General features: G+C 33.0%; 1 protein-coding gene across 2 annotated transcripts in view; it reads right to left on the bottom strand.

Moving 5' to 3' along the window:
• Nucleotides 1-277: 277 nt before the first annotated feature.
• LOC149774084 (E3 ubiquitin-protein ligase TRIM45-like) overlaps nt 278-20,226 on the bottom strand; it is a 330,018-nt gene continuing 310,069 nt past the window's right edge. The window contains exons 10-11 of one of the 2 annotated variants that reach the window (XM_089945723.1): nt 2,745-2,768; nt 278-379 (exon numbers count right to left, since the gene is read on the bottom strand). In XM_089945723.1, the coding sequence (XP_089801849.1) occupies nt 326-379; nt 2,745-2,768 (78 nt within the window). In that variant the 3' untranslated portion in view covers nt 278-325. The remainder of the gene's footprint in view (nt 380-2,744; nt 2,769-20,226) is intronic. The other variant, XM_089945721.1, reaches the window with a different exon arrangement.

Raw genomic sequence — 20,226 nt, forward strand, 5'->3', positions numbered from 1 at the left:
AAGACAACAGTTTGATCGGTGCTTTACTGATGAGCATTCTCCCATTATAATTTGCACTTTCTTCTATATATTTCCTTTGTGTAATAATAATATACGTTTTCGTTACTGTGCATAAGACACGTACCTATATTATGAAATGTATGATGTACTGTGAAAAGAAAACTTCGTTATAAGCTAAACGAAAAACAATAAGATAGATATCCAAATGTGTTCTGAAATAGTGTCATTGATATCTTATCCTCAACAACTAAATAAATTAAATGATAAATGAATATAAGTCTTTGCAATCAGCCGTTAAGTAACGATTAACGTCGTGTAATACATATTATATAATGTATAACGTCTTCAAAACAGTACTTACCTTTGGATACTCCAAGCGCTGAAAGAACACAATAAGCGTGATAATATAAACGGTGAAATATACTTCTCGTAGGTGGTTTCAATATTTATTTTGTAATGCATGTAGGTGTTTATAGATCATAGCCTTATAAAATGCATACTTTATAATGATTTTGTTAAAGTAGATGCAATTTTTCAGATCTTTTGGTTCATAATGATGCTATTTTCCTTTCTTCCCCGTGAAAACAAAATAAACGTCATATTGGAAACAAGCAATAAACATCCTGCATTTTCTTTACAATCTCACACTACGTCTCTGAAATGTAAAATATTCCGAGTAGCTGTAAATGGTTCTATACTGTATAATTTGTTGGCTGTGACTAATGCCGTTTAACTACCTACCACTATAATTGTTATGATGCTTAATACCAGCATCTTCTTTAGTATAAAATGTATGGTCTCTTGATCCTTACAGTGTTGGTGTGGCATGAACGAAACTTTGATAAGAATGTTTAATATTCGAGTAACCTCTCCGATATCCATCATATATTCATTTGTATCCATGTTATATTTCCAGTAATGAGAATATAGAATATCAAGCCATATAAACTTGTATTATATGATTATTGTCAAATTCTACATTTTACTCGCTGTCTACTAAGTAAGTTAGAATGAGGTATTGTAAGATATATAAACTATTTTGCACAAGCCATATAAACTTTATTTGTATCATTGAGGCAAATGGTGCCTCACAATGAAAGTAAATTTATTCTTAAGTTTACACGTACCTCCCTGTATAAGCTTTGTTGCGTAATTATGGACGAATAGTCATCTATTGCATCGACGAGGAGTGGCGATAACAAGATTTTCAATATGGCCATAGCTGATATCATGAATATCCCATACTGTTATGACCATCTACTCAGAAGGAATACCTATAACATTATTTTCAAGACCGCTGTTGTGGTGGCCATGCTATAAGTCCGAGCAGCACAATTTTCATTTAGGACCAACGCGATGTGTGTGTGTGTGTGTGTGTGTGTGTGTGTGTGTGTGTAAAGTTTTATGGCAATCCTCCACGTAGTGTACGATGTTAACATATATTGCTGACAGATAGACGTACAATGAATAACACACCAAGCCATAGTCTCTTCTGGTCTACGACAAAGACGTTAGTGTATACCACCATTAGAAGTTTCTTCCTATATAGTAATTAGTGTCACTCTGACAAATATATTGTCATGGGTTACTTATACCAACAGAACGTAATAATAATGAAAATGTAATCCTTGGTTAGTAACCTATACAACTGCGAGGAAACTGAAATGAAATGAAACCTAATTTGCACGCTTTGAGATTTAAATGTCTGGGAATCACAGCATCACGACCTACAAGGTATAATTCTCACTCTCCTGACAATTATGGCAAAATGCCAAACGTTTCTTCAGTAACATGGTAACGGAGAGGAAACTCTAAAAAAATATGCACCATCTATTGCGGTTTTCATATTTGTATTAAACATTTACATCTTCCTTTCTCTGCAAAAAATCTAAATTTGTATTATGAACTTATTAATGTATAGTTGGAATCAAACATAATACACTTTTATTTTATGCTAAGCAGTGAATTACTTGATTTTCTAATTAAAATATTACTGATATTTCACTGTAGTGAAAAAAATAACAATATTTTTTCACTACAGGAACTACTTTTTGGGGTCAGAACATACTTACCTCCCTTTGATTTTGCACATTAGCAAATTAATAATTAATAATTAGCAGATTAATAATCCCACTCTGTTATCCTTGAAACTTGTAGTTTGTTATTCTGGAAATATCAGTTAATTTTTATCAATCTGATGTGGAACTAATTTTGTGCGCATGTACACATAGCACAGCAGAACATGTCCGGTAAACAGCTGACATTACCGTAAGAAATCTTCTCATTCACTGTGTCACTAACTTTAGGTAGCCAACGTATGTGAGCATAAAATAAAAAGAATATGTACTTGAAACGAGTGAATAACGGATACATTTCATCTCGTGGGTGAAAAGCTCTAGCATTTTCACTCGTGGCTACGCCACTCGTGAAAATACTGAGTTTTTCACCCACTCGATGAAATATATCCGTTATTCACTCGTTTCAAGCAAATATCCTGTATTTATTATATGCGAATATAAATCATTCTGATTACCTGATGTAATCGGAATGTTATTGATAACTCATCATCGATAAGAAAAAGGGGCATGATTACTATACTGTAACTGTATACTTAGTAGTACATGATGGCTTAAATTCGATGAATAAATATTTTAATGAACATATGTGTCTTAATAATCAAATAAAAACCATAAGAAATACATATCTTACTCTTAATGACTAAGAGGAGATATATTGATACTTACAAATGCTTGTATCTGCTTTGTTTCCTGAAATAATATAACAAATGTGACATTAGAAACGGTGAAACAAGCATCGCTTATTAGGTCTCAAAAAGGGGAAACAAACGCATGCGAAAATACAATAACAACTTATGCCGCTACTTTCGCTGAATATTCCACAAGAGCTGACGTTTAACCGAATCTACTAATCAATCTTTCCTTGTTGAGACATCAACATTTTAACAACGACGGGACTATGCAATATTAAAGTTAAGCATCGCGTATGTTGTGATGAATATGATACGCAAGTGTTGACTGTATACCTAAAATTGTATTCCGGACACTGAAACAAAAGTAATAATTCCATGTTCCGTTTCTGGACCGTGAATTGTAAGGTCGAACAGATATTGTTAGTCATATTATATATTTTTGGAGAAAAAAATATACACTCATTAACATATATCCAATGATTGTGATATTATGGCCGATCAGTCAATAATTTAACATGATTAACAGGGGAACAATACAATATTATAATAGACACATCTTGAACCAAACGTATATTTCTTAAGTCCATAAATACATGCTACTTCTCTTTCCGACGAAAGCGATAAATGCGCGATATTAGAAAAATATGAACCAGACTAGATTTTGACAATAATCCTGCCTTATTAAATGGTAACAGATATGCGATAAATTTGACGAATACTTAATATTCAATAAATATATGCGTCTTAGAAATAATACATTAACTTTATGTAATGCAAACTGTTTACCAATTTACTGAAAACACATATAACTGTACTAACTCTTTCTTTTTCTCTCTTTTGTCCTTAAAGAATACAATAAACCAGTTATTAGACAAAGGGAAATATTTTCCGCGTATTTGTTCTAAAACGTGAGAGTAGAAAGATGTGAAAATATATGTAAATTGAAATAGAGTTTAAGTCGCAGTGAACAAGTAATTATTCCAGAAATTTTTTTTATATAATAAATCTGATATTAGACAAGGTTCTATAAATTCGACTTTTTTTGCTCTCAAAAGAGTGATGAGATGCGCATGCACGTATTCACCAATGGAAAACTGTGTAAATCACACAGTGTAAGTCATAACCTAAAATAAAGTAATCAAAAATAGTTGTCGTTAGAACTGATCTATTGTAAGGCATGTCTCGTATATAAATATCTGAATTATATATTTTCTGTCTTTTCTTTATCCGGAAGAAATATAAATTAACAGGCTGTAAGGTATTTATCCATTTAGTACTTTAAAGTCTTTGGGCAAAACGTACAGGGTGAAGCTAATTACAAAAACAGACAGCTCATCACACAAATATGTATGTTCCTTCTGAAGTTTGTGTCTTGGTCTTGTTTCACTTTTTTGCCCTCAAACTGTGCATATAATACTATCATGTAATTAATCCCTCAGTGAACATTTGGACCGAAGGCAGAAAAGATACAGTGGATGCGGTACGGCTGGCTCGCGGAATTGAATAGATAAACGAAATATTTTTCAGAATTGTATATTATTTTCAAGGATGTTAATATATACTTGCTGCAACCGATGAATCATGCTTAATGCCCCACACACAAAACAAAAAATCGTTACATTTTGATGAAATACATTTATAATATTGGTAGCATTTGTCATCGATGTGCGGCTAATATAGCTAATTCACAATAGCTTGATGGGGCCCCGAGTGGCCGAGTGGTCTAAAGCGCTCTCTGTTACGGACCACTGCCATCTCACCTCTGTCTGCATGGGTTCGAGTCTCGGATTCGGCCATTAGGCCCGGGTTCTTCCTGCACTATTAATACTGGCCGCCATGTATAGCCTATCGTGTGCTGAAAATGGCGTTAAACCCTACAACAACAACTACTTGCTTGATACAGACGATAACATCAGGTATTGTTTTGACATGACCAGTGTAAGATTATAAGCATATCCCACTTAACCCACACATGAAGCTTCATGATTCGTTGAAATTTTCCCACGGAAATAAAATCAAAATATATATTAGTGGTGAATTCACGATGGATGGCAGCAGTTACTTAGAATTCATCTAAAGATTGAAGCAAAGATTGTTTCAATTAATCGATCTTGAAGCTGCTAAAGTGCGACAGGTTCACGTGTAGCTACAAACACAATAGTAGAATCAAAGTCACTAATGCAAACACAATCCACATATCTGATAAAGCATAAGTTTAAATATAAAATTATAAAAAATAAAAAAATTCGGATGCCGCGAGTTTAGAACCAGTTTAATTCTTGTTGGACCAGCGGGAGTCACAAAAGATGGTTTCCACAAAAAAATTAAAAAAGCAGAAGAAATAAAATAAAATATTAGGATGCGCGTGTTCAAAAGAATGATTCAATACAAAAATAAATTAAAAGTAAAAAACAAAATAAGATATTGGGATGCCGCGAGTTTCGAACTCGTGACCTCTTGTCTGGCAGATATAAAATAACGATCCAACATAAAAACGTTTTAAAAAGGTGAAATAGCAAACTAAAAAATAAACATTTTGATGAGAGAGTTTAAAAGAAAGTTTCAACATAATTTTTAAAACAAACAATTATATCAAGACTGGGATGCCGCGAGTTTTAAACTCGTGTCCTCTTGTTTGGCAGACGGGAATCACAAAAGAAGGTTCCAAAATAAAGTTAAAAAGGTACAAAGTCAAATTTTAAAAAACAAAAAAATTATGCGCAATTTGAAAATAAAGTTTCAACATAAAAATAAATAAAAGTAAGCAACTTTTTAAAGCATGAAATGAGTGAGATGAGTGAGTTTAAAATAAAGTTTGAACAAAAAATTAAAAACGAAGTAAGTATAAAGTATAAAAGACAAATTGAGACAACACAAATTTTCGAACTCTCGATACCTGTTTATCCAGTTGGACACACCAAATATATGGGTGTTTATATATAAGATTGCAGACGTTGAACGAAATTCGTCAAGTATCGTTTAATGAATATTATGGGGATAATGGTTCAGGACTGGAACGCTATTTTTGTTTAATTTTAGTGTTGCTTTCCAACATTGTGCTGTTTATACAAAATCGATCATTCTGGTCCATTTTATCCAGTTTTTAAAGCAGTTTGTAATGTCTTGTATGTAAACAGTATATCGACCACGTTAATGCAGAAATGGAAGCTATTGTTTGCTCATTTCGAATAACTGGTACAAATTATGTTGTGCACATTTTCAGTATCTTCTTAATAATCATACCCACTCAAATTATCTTTTGTGGCAAAGTTAAGAGAGACGAATCTGCCTCGTTGTTTTCAAAATACCTACATTCATGCAAACAGTACTTTGAATTTAGTAAATATTAATATTGAACCCTCTTTCTCCACACCCTGAAATTCTTGATTTTATGACAGTATCTGCACAATCAGCAATATCACCATCAGTCATTATCCTAAATCGTTAATTATAGCAATATATTATATGGATATATTTATATCTTAATTTAATAATCAAATTAGAAATACATAGATCAAAATCATAGGCATTATAATGAAATCGTTTGTTTCCTATTTTAGAATGATACATTGTGTATAATGCCGATCAACGTAGACATGTACATAAAGACGATTATTATACATTTTGACTTCGATACCCTACTTCTCTAAACATTCATAACACTATGAATGATCTATCGAATCAACCGACTTAAAAAAGTAAATAGAAGACAAAACAATCTGCTAACAGGTTTCCTTAAAGGTCATCGGCCATACTCCAACATTTTCTTATTTATATCAGATTTGCATTCCATGATTAAATATAGTTATACTCGCAAAAGAATATAAAATATTATCAATGTAAAGAAGAAATACTAATTTAATTACTCGAAATTTAATTATACAACGCTGTTACTTCCCCTTAGTTAAGATTTCCCACCTATAGAGGACGCAACAGGAAATGACGTACACTTATCCCAACAAGACGAAGTACATGTTTCTTGTTGTCGAAAACTAAAACACTATAAATTATAGATAGGGAATATTTTAGATGAAACTAATGAAAACTAATTTACTGTTCAGTCTTATATCGGCACGACGCACCATATCGTGTCGCTTTCAAAACTGTTCCATTGTTTCAATCTATTTTGAAAATTCCCGTTAATACAGGTAAATATAATCAATGCTGACTTCCCTGTGTCGACAGACTTTATACAAAAAATGATGGAATAAATAGGCACACCAAAAGGAACCAAACTTGACTTCCTTTTGTCGGCCGACTTCAGAAGAAAAAATCGGCACACTAAAAAGATACCAACGTCAATTTGTCTGGGGATGGTTTGCATTGTAATAAAATAGTCTATGTATTTGATATCCTGTCGGTAAGATTAAACAATGAGTTTATTATTCCATGCCAGTTGTGTTTATCACCAGGGCTTCTATTTTTTTGCCGTATGTAATCATAATTGAAGATTGCTGGGCAAATATTATACACAACAATAACTTGCTTTAATAATACTTTTGTAACCCATGCTAGCAAACTGATTATCATTTGCACTCACATTGAATGTATTTTAAAATATTGTTGTTGTTTTTTTTTTATTTGCGAGATACCGACTTATAGTTAACATGGATACAATATAATCTGGGTCAGTTTGCAATAAGTAACTTATCATGCATAAATGGCAGGTGTCTTCAAGCAATCGGGTGATACTTTCGTCTAATTTGCGATTTTGTTATTTGACATAAGCGGTACACACTACAATAAGGATGAATAAACAAGCCGGCATCCACTACATATACGGAATTCTTGGATATATATTTTTTTAAAATAATTGTTGCATGATGAAAAAATAAGGACTATATGATAATAATGCAAGATTAATTTCTTTCATTTTATTTTCAAACAAGTGTATGTTTATCAATTTATTTTGCACCGTGTGTGTGTGTGTGTGTGTGTGTGTGTGCGGGGGGGGGGGGCACAAATTAAACAAAAAATTATTTCCTGTCTTTGTACGGAATAATGGAGCACATATGATTGACAATATTGACCAGTGATGACAAGCTTTCAATTTACGAGCGCAAACACTAAGACAACTTGAAAAATAAAAACAATAAAATTAACTGGTAAGAGCTTCATATTGCAGAAACTAAATACTGACAAAATGCTCAACATTATTCTCTCTCTATCTCTCTCTCTCTCATGTGTAATCTAGTATGTATTGTATGCAGCTGTGTTACAATGTGAAGCCTAAAATTAAGTATATTTATATCTCATGTACACTACCCTTAGCAAAATGTATACGTATTATGTAGAATATTATCTGTTACATATTTTTGTTTTTATAAATGATTATTGATAATTTGACCGGAAGACTTAAATTCAGAATGTCGTTGTGCAGACGCATATATTTATTAGTATAACAAATGTATATAAATAGTTTAATTAGAACAAGCAAGATAGGTCAGTTTGTGTTTTCTCTCATAAATATGTAAGTTACGAAGTATAATTGTTTTCTTTCAAAGAATATCAAAATAGATTGTATAAATTTAGTTGTTTTTTTTCTCTCCCTGAAACCTATCTCACTTAGCATCTACTTTTTTGTTGAAGGAAAAGAACGTACAAACTATTGTTAAGTTTGGACGAACTGTATTTCGAGTTGGGCAGAATTGTCTTTGCGCCTAATTCACTATAATCCGGCAAAAATTATGCAACTTTCCCATCCCTCCCCTATTCGATCCCACATATTAGATACACTTTTTTCTGGTAAACATGGTTTTTTGGAAAAAGAAAGAACGCTTTTTCCCATCATCACTCTTTTGGTTACATCCGAATGCAACACAGTGCAGCATATTAGCTGTACAAAAGCACGGTCGTAGGCTACATCACATTGACATTTACGTGTGGAAATTAAGCACTTGAATGGCTAGGTTGAATAGAAGAGATAAATGTACGTTATCTCTGGTTTTGGCGCGCGGAAACTACCGATTGTTTACGGAGATTGCCGAATAGTTTATTTTTAATGTCATACAGCGGAGTTTTAAGTCTAATTAAACATTTTTATGATGTGCATGTATAACCAATGCGTTTCGTTTATAACTATAATAATATCACACGTTTGTACAATATAGGTGGCCGGTGACCTTTAAATATTTATAGACCAACGTTTGAAGACTGAAAACAGGTTAATATGGGCGAGCACCCATTTCGGAAACCAGGTTGAACTTCATATATTACCTCCCTTTCAACTGTCCATGCTCTCAGTCTTTATATTCAAGATAGCACCGACGTTCTTGTTTAGCACAACCATACTTTTAACGCTTTGATAACAGTTGGGATTGTTTTTGTTATTTGACAAATAATACATTTTACCAAACCAATGCATCCATATTGAAATAAAGAATAGACAAATGGGTCAATATTGGAGTAGTTTCTGTCACAGTGTGTTCTAATATCTCGTTGAACATACTCCAAAGTAATTACACGTAGTTTAAAGTATTAACGCGTTAAACTATCGTTTTACCAATATAAATATGGTAACATAGGTTTCAGCCAAATGCATGCTCAATCTCAATTAAGTTTTCGTTTAACCTATTATTCCAATATAATTTAATACAATACAAACCTAAGAAACGAATTTAAATAGGTCTGCCTCTTCGTGTTTTCAGTATCATTACCGTCTTAAGAGTTTACAAGCAAAATAATTATGACTTAGAATTTTTCACAGGGGTTAGTAGCATTGCTTACAATTTACCTGACATACATGTACTATATAGTACATGTATGACAGGTAAACTGTAAGCAACGATACAAATACGAACCCGTATGGAATTTTTCAACTCGACACACTGGCTTATATTATATCCAAGTCGGTCACAAACCATGCAATCAAAATAGTTTTGCAAGGGCATTACCTTTTTAGGTTGGTTACTGGTTGAATAATCAGATGTATGTGTGAGAGTGTGTGTGTGTGTGTGTGTGTGTGTGTGTGTGGCCTAGTGGTTAGAGCGTCTGCCTCGGATGCGGGAGGTCGTGGTTTCGATCCCCGACCGAGTCAAACCAAAGATTTACAAAAATGGTACAAACAGCTGCCTCGCTTTGCGCTCAGCATTAAGAGGTTAGTGTTAGGACTGGTCGGCCAGGTGTCAGAATAATGTGACTGGGTGGGACAGCATACTGCATGTCTGCCTCAGTATTAGACATCACTATATACTGCCACACTGCAGCCATCGTAGCAATATGACTGACTTTTTTTTAAAGGGTGTCTTTTATATCTGCTTTGCACGAATTATAATTTATGTTAAAGTGTACAAATAGGAATAACGGCATATGGATCATTTTTAAATTTTAGATTTGGTGGACCTTGCATATTTAGAAAGAATTGTTGTTGTCTGTGCATGAATGTGCGTGTGTGTGTGCGCAATGAAGGATGTAAATGTACACGTCTCGTAGCTTGCGATTTATTTACAGTTCATTCGTGTAATATATAATCCTACACGGAAAGACGTTTCTCTCTCCTCTCGCGCTACCTATGTAACAATGAAAGCTGATGTTTGAAGATACAACTTTTGAAGCCGTCCTACGACCAGACGTAAATGGCAGAGCGCAGTTCCGATCTTTTTTTCTTTGCGGGGTGGGGGGGGGGGCACCACACACATGCCCCCCCCCACCTTAACCAAAGAGGAAATTGTTTATGTGTTTGTGTTTTCCACCATAGATGTGTTGTATCTGTTATTGCTTTTAAAGGAATTTAAAATCAAAGTTTGAATTTAGAAATTTTGATCGGGGTATTTCTAAAGTTGCCCCTAGTGTATATATAAGGCTGTACGTCCGAATAAGGTTTCTGTCACCTTTTCCGGATTTCCTCCTTTAGTTCTTTTTAAGTGACCTTGCTACAGGTCCCCTATGTCTCATGAGTGCTATATGTTGGTGATATTTGTTTTGTTTGCTATATTTGTTTAAGTGTTGGGACTTAGCTCTAAATCAACTTTATAACCCAATTTCTCCCTTGATGGGATATTTTTTTTTTGAATTTTGTCGAGAATACGGTGCATTACTCTATAAGTTTAAAACCTTAGTGGTTTGGGTGTGTGTTATATAATACCGCTCTCGTATGTCAGAGATAAGTAACTGTGCTCAAGATGGGGTCCCTACTTTATTTATTTGGCGTATTTCTCTCATCTCGAGCAGGTTATCTTGTATTTATTTATTTGCCAAAATTTCGAGTTCCGATCGAGACAAGGGTTATCCATAAATGTACTAGTATGGTACCCTGACTGTCCACAAATGTAATTACGATAGTCAGGTGGTTGCCATAAAAACATTATTGTCATATGACAAAACAAAATGGCGGATCATGGAGACTAGGTAGTTTGATATTCTATTGGATATGCCAAATGAGGATCATTTGTGCTGTACTTGGCACAGGTTGCCAGTTCTGACATGTAATAGTTTATATGACTTGCATAAAACTTTGCAGTTATGATGAAGGAATGCACCTTGGCACAGGTTGAAATGCTTGACGTGTATAGTTTTATATGGGTTGTTTTCACCGACGTCACGATTGAGTACGCAAATACCCACAATACCATGCGATAGCACTTGTGTCGCCATTATGAGTCCCTAACAAACCTTTGTCTTCATTAGTCATCATGTATATTTAAGATAATAATCTGATTTAACTGCCGATAAGGACATTTACTTCATTAAAACAATACATATATTAAACTTGAAATTAAGTGCCTTATAGAACGAAAAAAAACTAAGGCTAGTAGTCCCCATGCTTTTATTGAAAGACATAATAGTGAAGCTGAACCGTAATCATGTATATTGCTATCAAATAGAACTGCATTCTTGTTTTACAGACAGGCAATATTTACATTTTTACAATGTGTGTCGTATCATATCCCTAAGCTTGTCATCTTGAAAGAGTATTTCTAGACAATGACTTTCGGGATACAATATCAGTTATGAATTAAAATTTTACAGCATGTGTTTTATGCCAGAACTTTTATGTACAAATACCTTTCGCGACAAAGACAGTTGACAAACCAGTTTAATTAAACAGGTCAAATATTGTATTAGTTCTGGAGATGATCGACGTAGGACGATACTGAATAAAAGCGATAACCGTTCAAAAAGACGTTACATCTTCACTGTATTCAAACGAAACACATGTCGAATGTCAAAACGAAGTATTCCTGAAATGCTTTTAGAAATATTAAATTATATATTAACAATTAGCTTTTAAACTTGAAAGATAATCAAATGACTGATTTCATCCCATGAAAATTAAAATTTATTAAATGTTTCTGCTTGTTTGTGTATCCATTTGTTTATGCGTTTGTTCATCAATCGATCTTTTTGCTTATGAAAGAATAACAAAGATTGTTGAAATTTAAACGTTTTACTTGAAGAAAACAAGTGGAAAAATTAAGCATTCTGTCTCGTGCGTTTGACATGCACAACAGAATATGATGTATTATTATATTCTTACGCACAAAATGAGACGTGCCTTCGTAATTATGCGGGAAGAACAATGTTATTAGGTGCCGATTTGAGGGGCTAGGGGCTCAAAATGGCGGACATGGAAGTACACACGTTTTGTGACGTCACGTGAAAACAACGTTTAGACCAGCAAGTTGTTTTCCACCTTCTTTATTTTGTTTGACAGGCGGCGGACAAACAAAACAAAGGAAGGTGGAGAACAACTTGCTGGTCCAAGTTTTCTATTGCTTGCATATAACTTTATAGTTATGATGAATGAATGCACCTTGGCACAGGTTGAAATCATGACGTGTACAAATGTCTACCACTTGTATGTAACTTTGCTGTTATAATGTAGGAGAAAATGAAACATTTACAATTCATTATAGTTCTTACTTTGGACCTGTAATTTTGGGTCTTGTCCTATTAAGGAATTGGGAGAGGAACTAATGACCATGAAGTAAAAAACACATGTATGTTATACCTCATGCCATAAAAGTTACCCAGGAATAATGTATTAATGAATATTTGCCGGGAAGGGATCTTTGAGCAAGTTTTCTTACACAAACCATATAAAAAATGTTAGCTATCACCTACTGGGAAGAGCCCAGAACAAGAATCTAAACACAGTGTTATGGAAGTGGGTATTTTATATACATTAAGATAAATATCTGAAGTAATGTGTAAAATCTCTGAAATGACAGAAAAAGGCCAAGCACAGGATTAATTAAATGTCTCTTTCATTGTCATAGTTTATCATTTTTATCAGCAATAAAACTAGAGCCAGGAACAACATGGAGTCTGGAGATAAGTTGGCTAATCAGATTGATAAATGAAAATATTTGAGTTCTATAGTTACAATTAAATTAGGGTCTGTTTGTGACAATTCACTATAAAATGTTCTTAGGAGATATACAGATTGCATAAAATGGAACACAGGTTGAAGTCACAAATCAGTGTCATGATGCTAAGTATATTTTTTAACCAAATATGATTTGTATGCGTACTTATCTATGAACCATTTAAGGAGATTCTGCTTTATTTTCTTTTAAAACAAGAAAACAATGAGTAAGATACTGAGCATTTTCACTGGAAAATATGTACAATCTTCCTCCACCAAACTATCAGTATCTACTTGAAAAAATCTGGGCAGAAATAACATTAATTCTCACTTGCAGATCATGATAGGAAATGTGACCCTTTCCCCCGATGTGTATGTATGTATGTATGTATGTATGCATGCATGCATGCATGCATGTCACATATGTATGTATGTATGTATGTATGTATGTATTTATGTATGTATTATTTTTTTCTAAATCTTGTTTGTTCTAGTGAGACCTGCCATAATAGAAGAAATTAGGGGATGGAGGGGTTGTTCAAAAGTCTAAAATATTTTGTAAACTGTTGCATATTCAAGTCTGAAACTTGGTTTATGCCTTCACCAAAGCTGGCTATTTGATATAACTTATGGGATTTCACATCGGTCACTTGGTCCTCTTTCAGGATATTACTGTTGGGAAGGCTACCCCCGTGTAACAGCAGTTTGGGACATGATGGGACAGTTATAGGAATACATTGTGTACCTCAGATCATGCTGCCAGGGATGTAAGTTGGGTTGATGATTAAAAATTCCCACCATATATATATATATATATATATATATATATATATATATATATATATATATATATATATATATATATATATATATATATATAACATTTAAATAACATAATTCAAAATCACCCTCTTGGTGTAACCCCAGGGTACCAGTTTTGAGACTGATCAGATTTCCAGCTAGTAACTATGTTTTTAAAAATAGCAACAGCACAGGGGCAATTGTTTTATGTGTTGTTGTTTGTTTATGCCAACATATTATTGTTATTATTATTATTATTATTGTTATTATTATTATTTTACACAACATATAATAATAATGAAAATAATAATTAGTATTTTTATTATTATTTTTTCAGTTACACCAAAATATTATTATATTATTAGTATTGTTTTTTACACCAACATATTATTATTTTTGTTATTATTATTATAATTATTATTATCACTATTATTATTATTATTAGTAGTAGTAGTAGTAGTAGTGTTAGTAGTAGTAGTTTTTCAGTTTCCAGATCAATCTAGGATTTATATATTTATTTTTTATACCAACATATAATAATAATAATAATAATTATTATTATTATTATTATTATTATTATTATTGTTGTTTTATTTACATCAAACTATTATTATTATATTATTATTATTACTGTTTTATTATTATTATTATTATTATTATTATTATTATTATTATTATTATTATTAAAATTATTATTATTATTTTTATTATTATAATTTCACTTTGCAGACCAAAGAAGGATTTTTGTATGTTTGACACATTTTGAAAAATTTGGCAATGAATGACTGTACAAATGAAGCATGGAGTACCTAAGATTGCAGTTAAAAAGAGGAAAAAAGTCTGGTGACTCAACATTTGTGTTGTCATTCACATTCCCACAGCAACTACCCTTCTCCATTCTCCCAATGGTGACTCTGACATCATATTCTGACTTTTGTATTTTGCACGTTTCCCCAGCACCATGGCTTAATACAGTGTATAATTAGCATATATATATGCTAAATATGATAGCTCTTTTAAACTTGGTTTAAAAATCTGACCCAGTATGTATGGCTAGGTGGATATGCAAATATACAATAGACATATTGATTGGCAGGGGTGGATGTTGCGGTTGTTCTTGACATGTATTTATGGTTGTTAACACCTTGATTTTAGTAGCATCATGGTCGCTAGACATGGAAAGGATTTGTTTTCCTCCTTAGCTACCCATCCCCATGAGATATTTCAATGAATCATTCATTTTATATTGGTAGTAGATGTATGATCAAGGTCAGGTTCACTAGACAAGGGGTCATGCACTTTCAGCTGCTAAATATTTGAAACATGCAGAGTTAAATAAAAGCAAAATTTGATGCATTCATGTCATTGGAATATATCTCAAGTTTAATGTACTGTTTTGGAGATTCATGGGTTTCAAGTACATGTATTTTATTTCCAGATACTGTAAATTCATACAATAATACTTAATAATAATGATAGTTGTTTACTGGCAGTAGAGTCTTAACTATAATTCAACCATCACTGACTATAGACCATTCATACCAGTGGTATTAGAGATACTTAATCTCATAAAATCCCATATTGGGGACTTTTTTCTAACAATATAGAGCATAGTGTTGGCTTAAATATGTGCCTATTTATGTTTTAATAGTATCCTTTGACTTTATAATTAGCAAAAGCATTAACATGTTTTCAAGTTACTGAGTCATATTGTGCAATACTGTATTACTATTAGGACACAGACAAACATACTTCAACAGCTATCAACATCATACAGTGAGTACAGCACCATATTGTGAGTACAACTGCATATTGTGAATACAACACTGAATAGTAAGTACAACACCATATAGTGAGCACATCACCATATAGAGAGTTCAACACCATATAGTGAGTATAACACCATATTTTGAGTACAACACCATATAGTGAGTACAACACCATATAGTGAGTAAATAGGTTGAAATCTCAGTAGTCATTTATTTAATATACATGTTTTTCAGGTGCAACAAACAAACTCCAGTATGCAGGAGTGAAAGAGCTGTTTGGATTTATAACAAGCAAGGACAATGTCGCAATTAGTGACAAGGAGACTGTGAAGGCATTATATGTGGAATATCCAAACAGACAGATCCAGTATTGCCTATTCTGGTGACATGGAGACTGTGAAGGCATTATCTGTGGAATATCCACACAGACAAATCCAGTATTGCTTATTCTGGTGACAAGGAGACCATGAAGACATTATCTGTGGAATATCCATGCAGTCATATCCAGTTCTGCCTATTCTAGTGGCAATGAGACTGGAGGATTATCTGTGGAATATCCACACAGAACAACTATTGCCTATTATAGTGACAATGTGACTGTGAAGGAATTATCTGTTATATATCCACACAGACAGATCCATTGTTGCCAGTTCTAGTGATAAGGATACTGTGAAGGCCTTATCTGTGTAATATCCACCCATACATATCCCGTATTGCATATTCTAATGACAAGGAGATGTGAAGGCATTATCAGACAGCTTTTTCCATTGAGGTTAGTGGGGCTAAGATATTTAGAGGGGAAAAATGCAACCATTGTTTACACACTGAAAACACATGCATACACCCCGAGTGTAACACATTCATATTGCATAATGTATAAGTTTTATGCATAAAGGACACATGGTACTTTTTATAAGGAAGAACTGTGAACCAGTCTTAAAATGGGTGAATTAACATAAAGTAGATTATATACAAGTTCGGTGGTCCATAATTGGTTAATAATGAAAAATAAAATTTTAGTAAAAATATTTTTTGAGAGCTTATCCTGTCTGTAATTTTAAAAAGATATAGACAAAATTATATCGATGCAATTTTAGTATTTTAGAGATCTGACTTAGGAGCACTCAATAATGAAAGTAACACCTGATTCATTTGGTGCAGAATTGATAACATGTGTTTTATGCATATGTAGACAAAAACAAATGCAGTGGCTCTTATGATCTCCACATAAATCTTGCACCTAGGAAAGTGCTTGGATCAGCAGTACCCAGAAAGGTTGTTACATTTTGAATATCATGGTGTTTCCATATGTTTACTATGAGAGTTGAATTAGTACAGTGAATCCGAAAGGAAACTTACTGGTTATTGAGTACAATGTCATGGCTTCCATGACTAGTGTTATAGTATGTTTAGGTGGGTGTATGTGTGCGTTTATTTAACTTTTTCCCTTTTATTTATCATGCAGCAGAAATCTAAAAGAAGAATCTATGCAATGGAAAAGAAAGAATCATGGAGTTCTGGAAAAATGGCAACAGTAAGGAAGGTGCTTGAGATCAGCTGCATGAGTTAAGACGAGGAAGTGGCAGATGGTGGGCTTTATTTATGGGAATCCAAAGTGAAGAAGATATTGGACCAACAATACAATGATATATGTTCAAGAAGATGCAAGAGGCTTCTGTTAAAAAGAAGCTGGAGCATCAAAAAGGTAAAAGAAGCTCCTGATGTCCCAATAAAATGAAGCAGATAATAGCCAAAAGTATTCAGGGGGATGATGAAGACAGTGTCAAACAAGGGGCTGCTGAAAAATTGGAGGGGGATTTTCCATCATAGAATCAGGCTATATATAACCAATGCACGAAGGAAATGAAATGAGCTTAAACTTGATGCATCCATAATAACTCCTTGTGTATTTTCATCTATGTGACTAATATTTAGCTCACACATGTTTTGCTTGCTTGTTTTTGGATTTGCCTAAAATAACTATTTTTTATGATTGTTGCACCTTCTTTAAGCATTGTATATATCTCTCACTCAATTTAACAATCATGACATGGGTACTTTTTCACTTCAGGATGCATGTTTTCTTTTTTCACTTTAGGGTGTATGGATATTGTTTCCACTTTAGGTTGTATGGGTATATTTTTCACTTTAGGGTGCACTGACAGTTTGTGATGTGAAACGGACCCCTTGCTCACAGTAGGTGTTGCATTATAATTTGTTTCTTTCTCTCTCTTTTTCTTGGTCCTCTGAAGCCTGTTAGCATTAGTAATAAATGACAAATTGATAACATTTTTTCTTCATATATTTTAACAATTTTTATTTTTTAATTTTTAATTTCATTAATGAAACCCTAGTTAGAATGAGTATCCATAATAAAAAAAAAACACTTAATGCTGAATAAAAATTAAATGTATTAGACATTTCTGTACATAAGATGATCATCTATTCATGCCATTATGTTGAACTGTTTAGTTTTTGGGAATGTCATTTTGCTGAAGTTGTGGGATGGGGGAATTCCTGTTGTATATAACACAGATAGTTTGATTTCTGTGAATCAAGAATGTTTTATGTTAATTGTGTTATCTCTGTCTCTATATAGTAATACTCATTTCCATCCAATACAGTCTCATTAATGCAGCTATTCCCAGAGGTTTTCATGGACTACCATGAAAATTGGTAAATATTATGATCATGATTAAAAGACAAACAGGGGCCCCGAGTGGCGGAGTGGTCTAACGCGCTCTCCGTTACGGATCACTGCCATCTCACCTCTGTCTGCGTGGGTTCGAGTCTCGGATTCGGCTAATGTGTGTATATGATAAAGCTTGCCAGTAGCTTCTCCTGGATCGGTGGTTCTTTCCGTTGTTTTCCCGGGTTCTTCCTTCACCATTAATAATGTGCGCCATGTATAGCCTATCGTGTGCTGAAAAATGGCGTTAAACCCTACTACAACAACAAAATAGACAAACATGTAGTGCAAAACAACATCTCATTGTGAATGTAAGTTGTCTTGCCATTTTATTGACTGAGGTTAAACATGGTTTATAACATATGGTCATCATTCATAAATGCATATATTGACAAATGTCTGTACTTCCTTAATTTATGGAGGAGTTAATGCCCTTGTTTACTTATGGCTTGATGCAGTGTATGCCACACATTATTAATGCAGCTACTATTGTACTTTTGTTTTAACTGCTGTAAAAGTATGTATGTACAGTTCTGATCATCATCAGATATGACTAATTATTGTATCAACATAATTTTCAAAAGTGTTGTCCTTGGATTTTACAATAGACATTTAAATCATCAGGTAGGGGTGCAGGAAAAATAAGAGTATGTTTGTATGAACAAATCAGTCTACATTTGTATGGCTTAAATCAGAAATAGAGTTGGTGTTGCATGAATGTTTGGTTAAAAATTAGCTCATTATAAGTGAAATGTAAACTAAATAAACCTTATGAAAAAATGGTGTCAGTTTGTACTTGAATGAGATAATTAACAATGGATGTACCTGATCAAGTTACCAATTCATATTATTGTGTGATTCTTTTACCGTACAGTTTTGCACTTATTTTATTTTATTTTTGACAACTATCGATTGCAAAGGTATTTATATTTTGATAAAGGTTTTAATCAAAAATGCTAGAGACATCACAACAAAGTTTTTACTGTGATAAGAAACATTGAGTGTTCTGACAGTGGGAAAGAACTAGATGGCCATTCATATTTTCTGCAATTGTTTTTGTGGATCATTGAAAATAATCGTTTATTGCATTATTAAGGAAAGTCCAGTTTATTTATGTCAGATTTTGGTATTAAGAAAATCCAGTTTATTTTCTGTCAGATTTTAGTTTCAGTAAAATCCAGCTTATTTGCTCTCAGATTTTAGTTTCAAGAAAATCCAGTTTATTTGCTGTCAGATTTTAGTATTAAAGACAATTCAGTTTATTGCTGTCAGACTTTATTATCTTGGTAATGAACAGCCTACCATTTTTTACGTTTGAAAAGTGTTTATGTCTGCAACATTTTACATCGTAACATAAATATCCATAAACATGACAGAGACTTGTTTAATTGATACAAGCCATTGAAATTAAAATATTGTGTAAAAGCAAATGTATAAATGGATAAATGTATGCATTATGTTCAATCATTTACATTTGAAACACATTATAAAGGCAAATGTCTGATAAATGGACATAACATGACCACGATGGGAATGTTTATTTTACTTTCCATTGTGTATGCCATTATTTTTTAATTATTGGAAACAAATATTTTATAACAAAGAATGATGCTGTTAGCGTATTGTTTTAGTTTGTTCTTTGGATATTTGCTCTATACTTTACACTTATCTGTCCCATACAACCACAACCTTATTCTGTAGTGAAAAAACATCTTCAAAGACATGAAGTTTTATGACATAAATTCTAAATGCATTGAATAACAGTAAGTCTTGTGCACTCAATTCCTTTTTCAAATATAGTCCTCTTTAATGTTAGAGGGGTACAAAATTAGAGGAAACTTTCAAATAAAGAATAGTAACTTCTGCTGAAACCAACGATTGAACCCAGTGTTGTGTATATCTATGTTTTAATGTAACTCCTGATAGATTATGTTGTCTAATTTTTTATAAT

Source organism: Sinohyriopsis cumingii, unplaced genomic scaffold, assembly GCF_028554795.1.
Source record: "Sinohyriopsis cumingii isolate HCF-2022 unplaced genomic scaffold, ASM2855479v2 utg000426l, whole genome shotgun sequence".
Classification (NCBI taxonomy): domain Eukaryota; kingdom Metazoa; phylum Mollusca; class Bivalvia; order Unionida; family Unionidae; genus Sinohyriopsis; species Sinohyriopsis cumingii.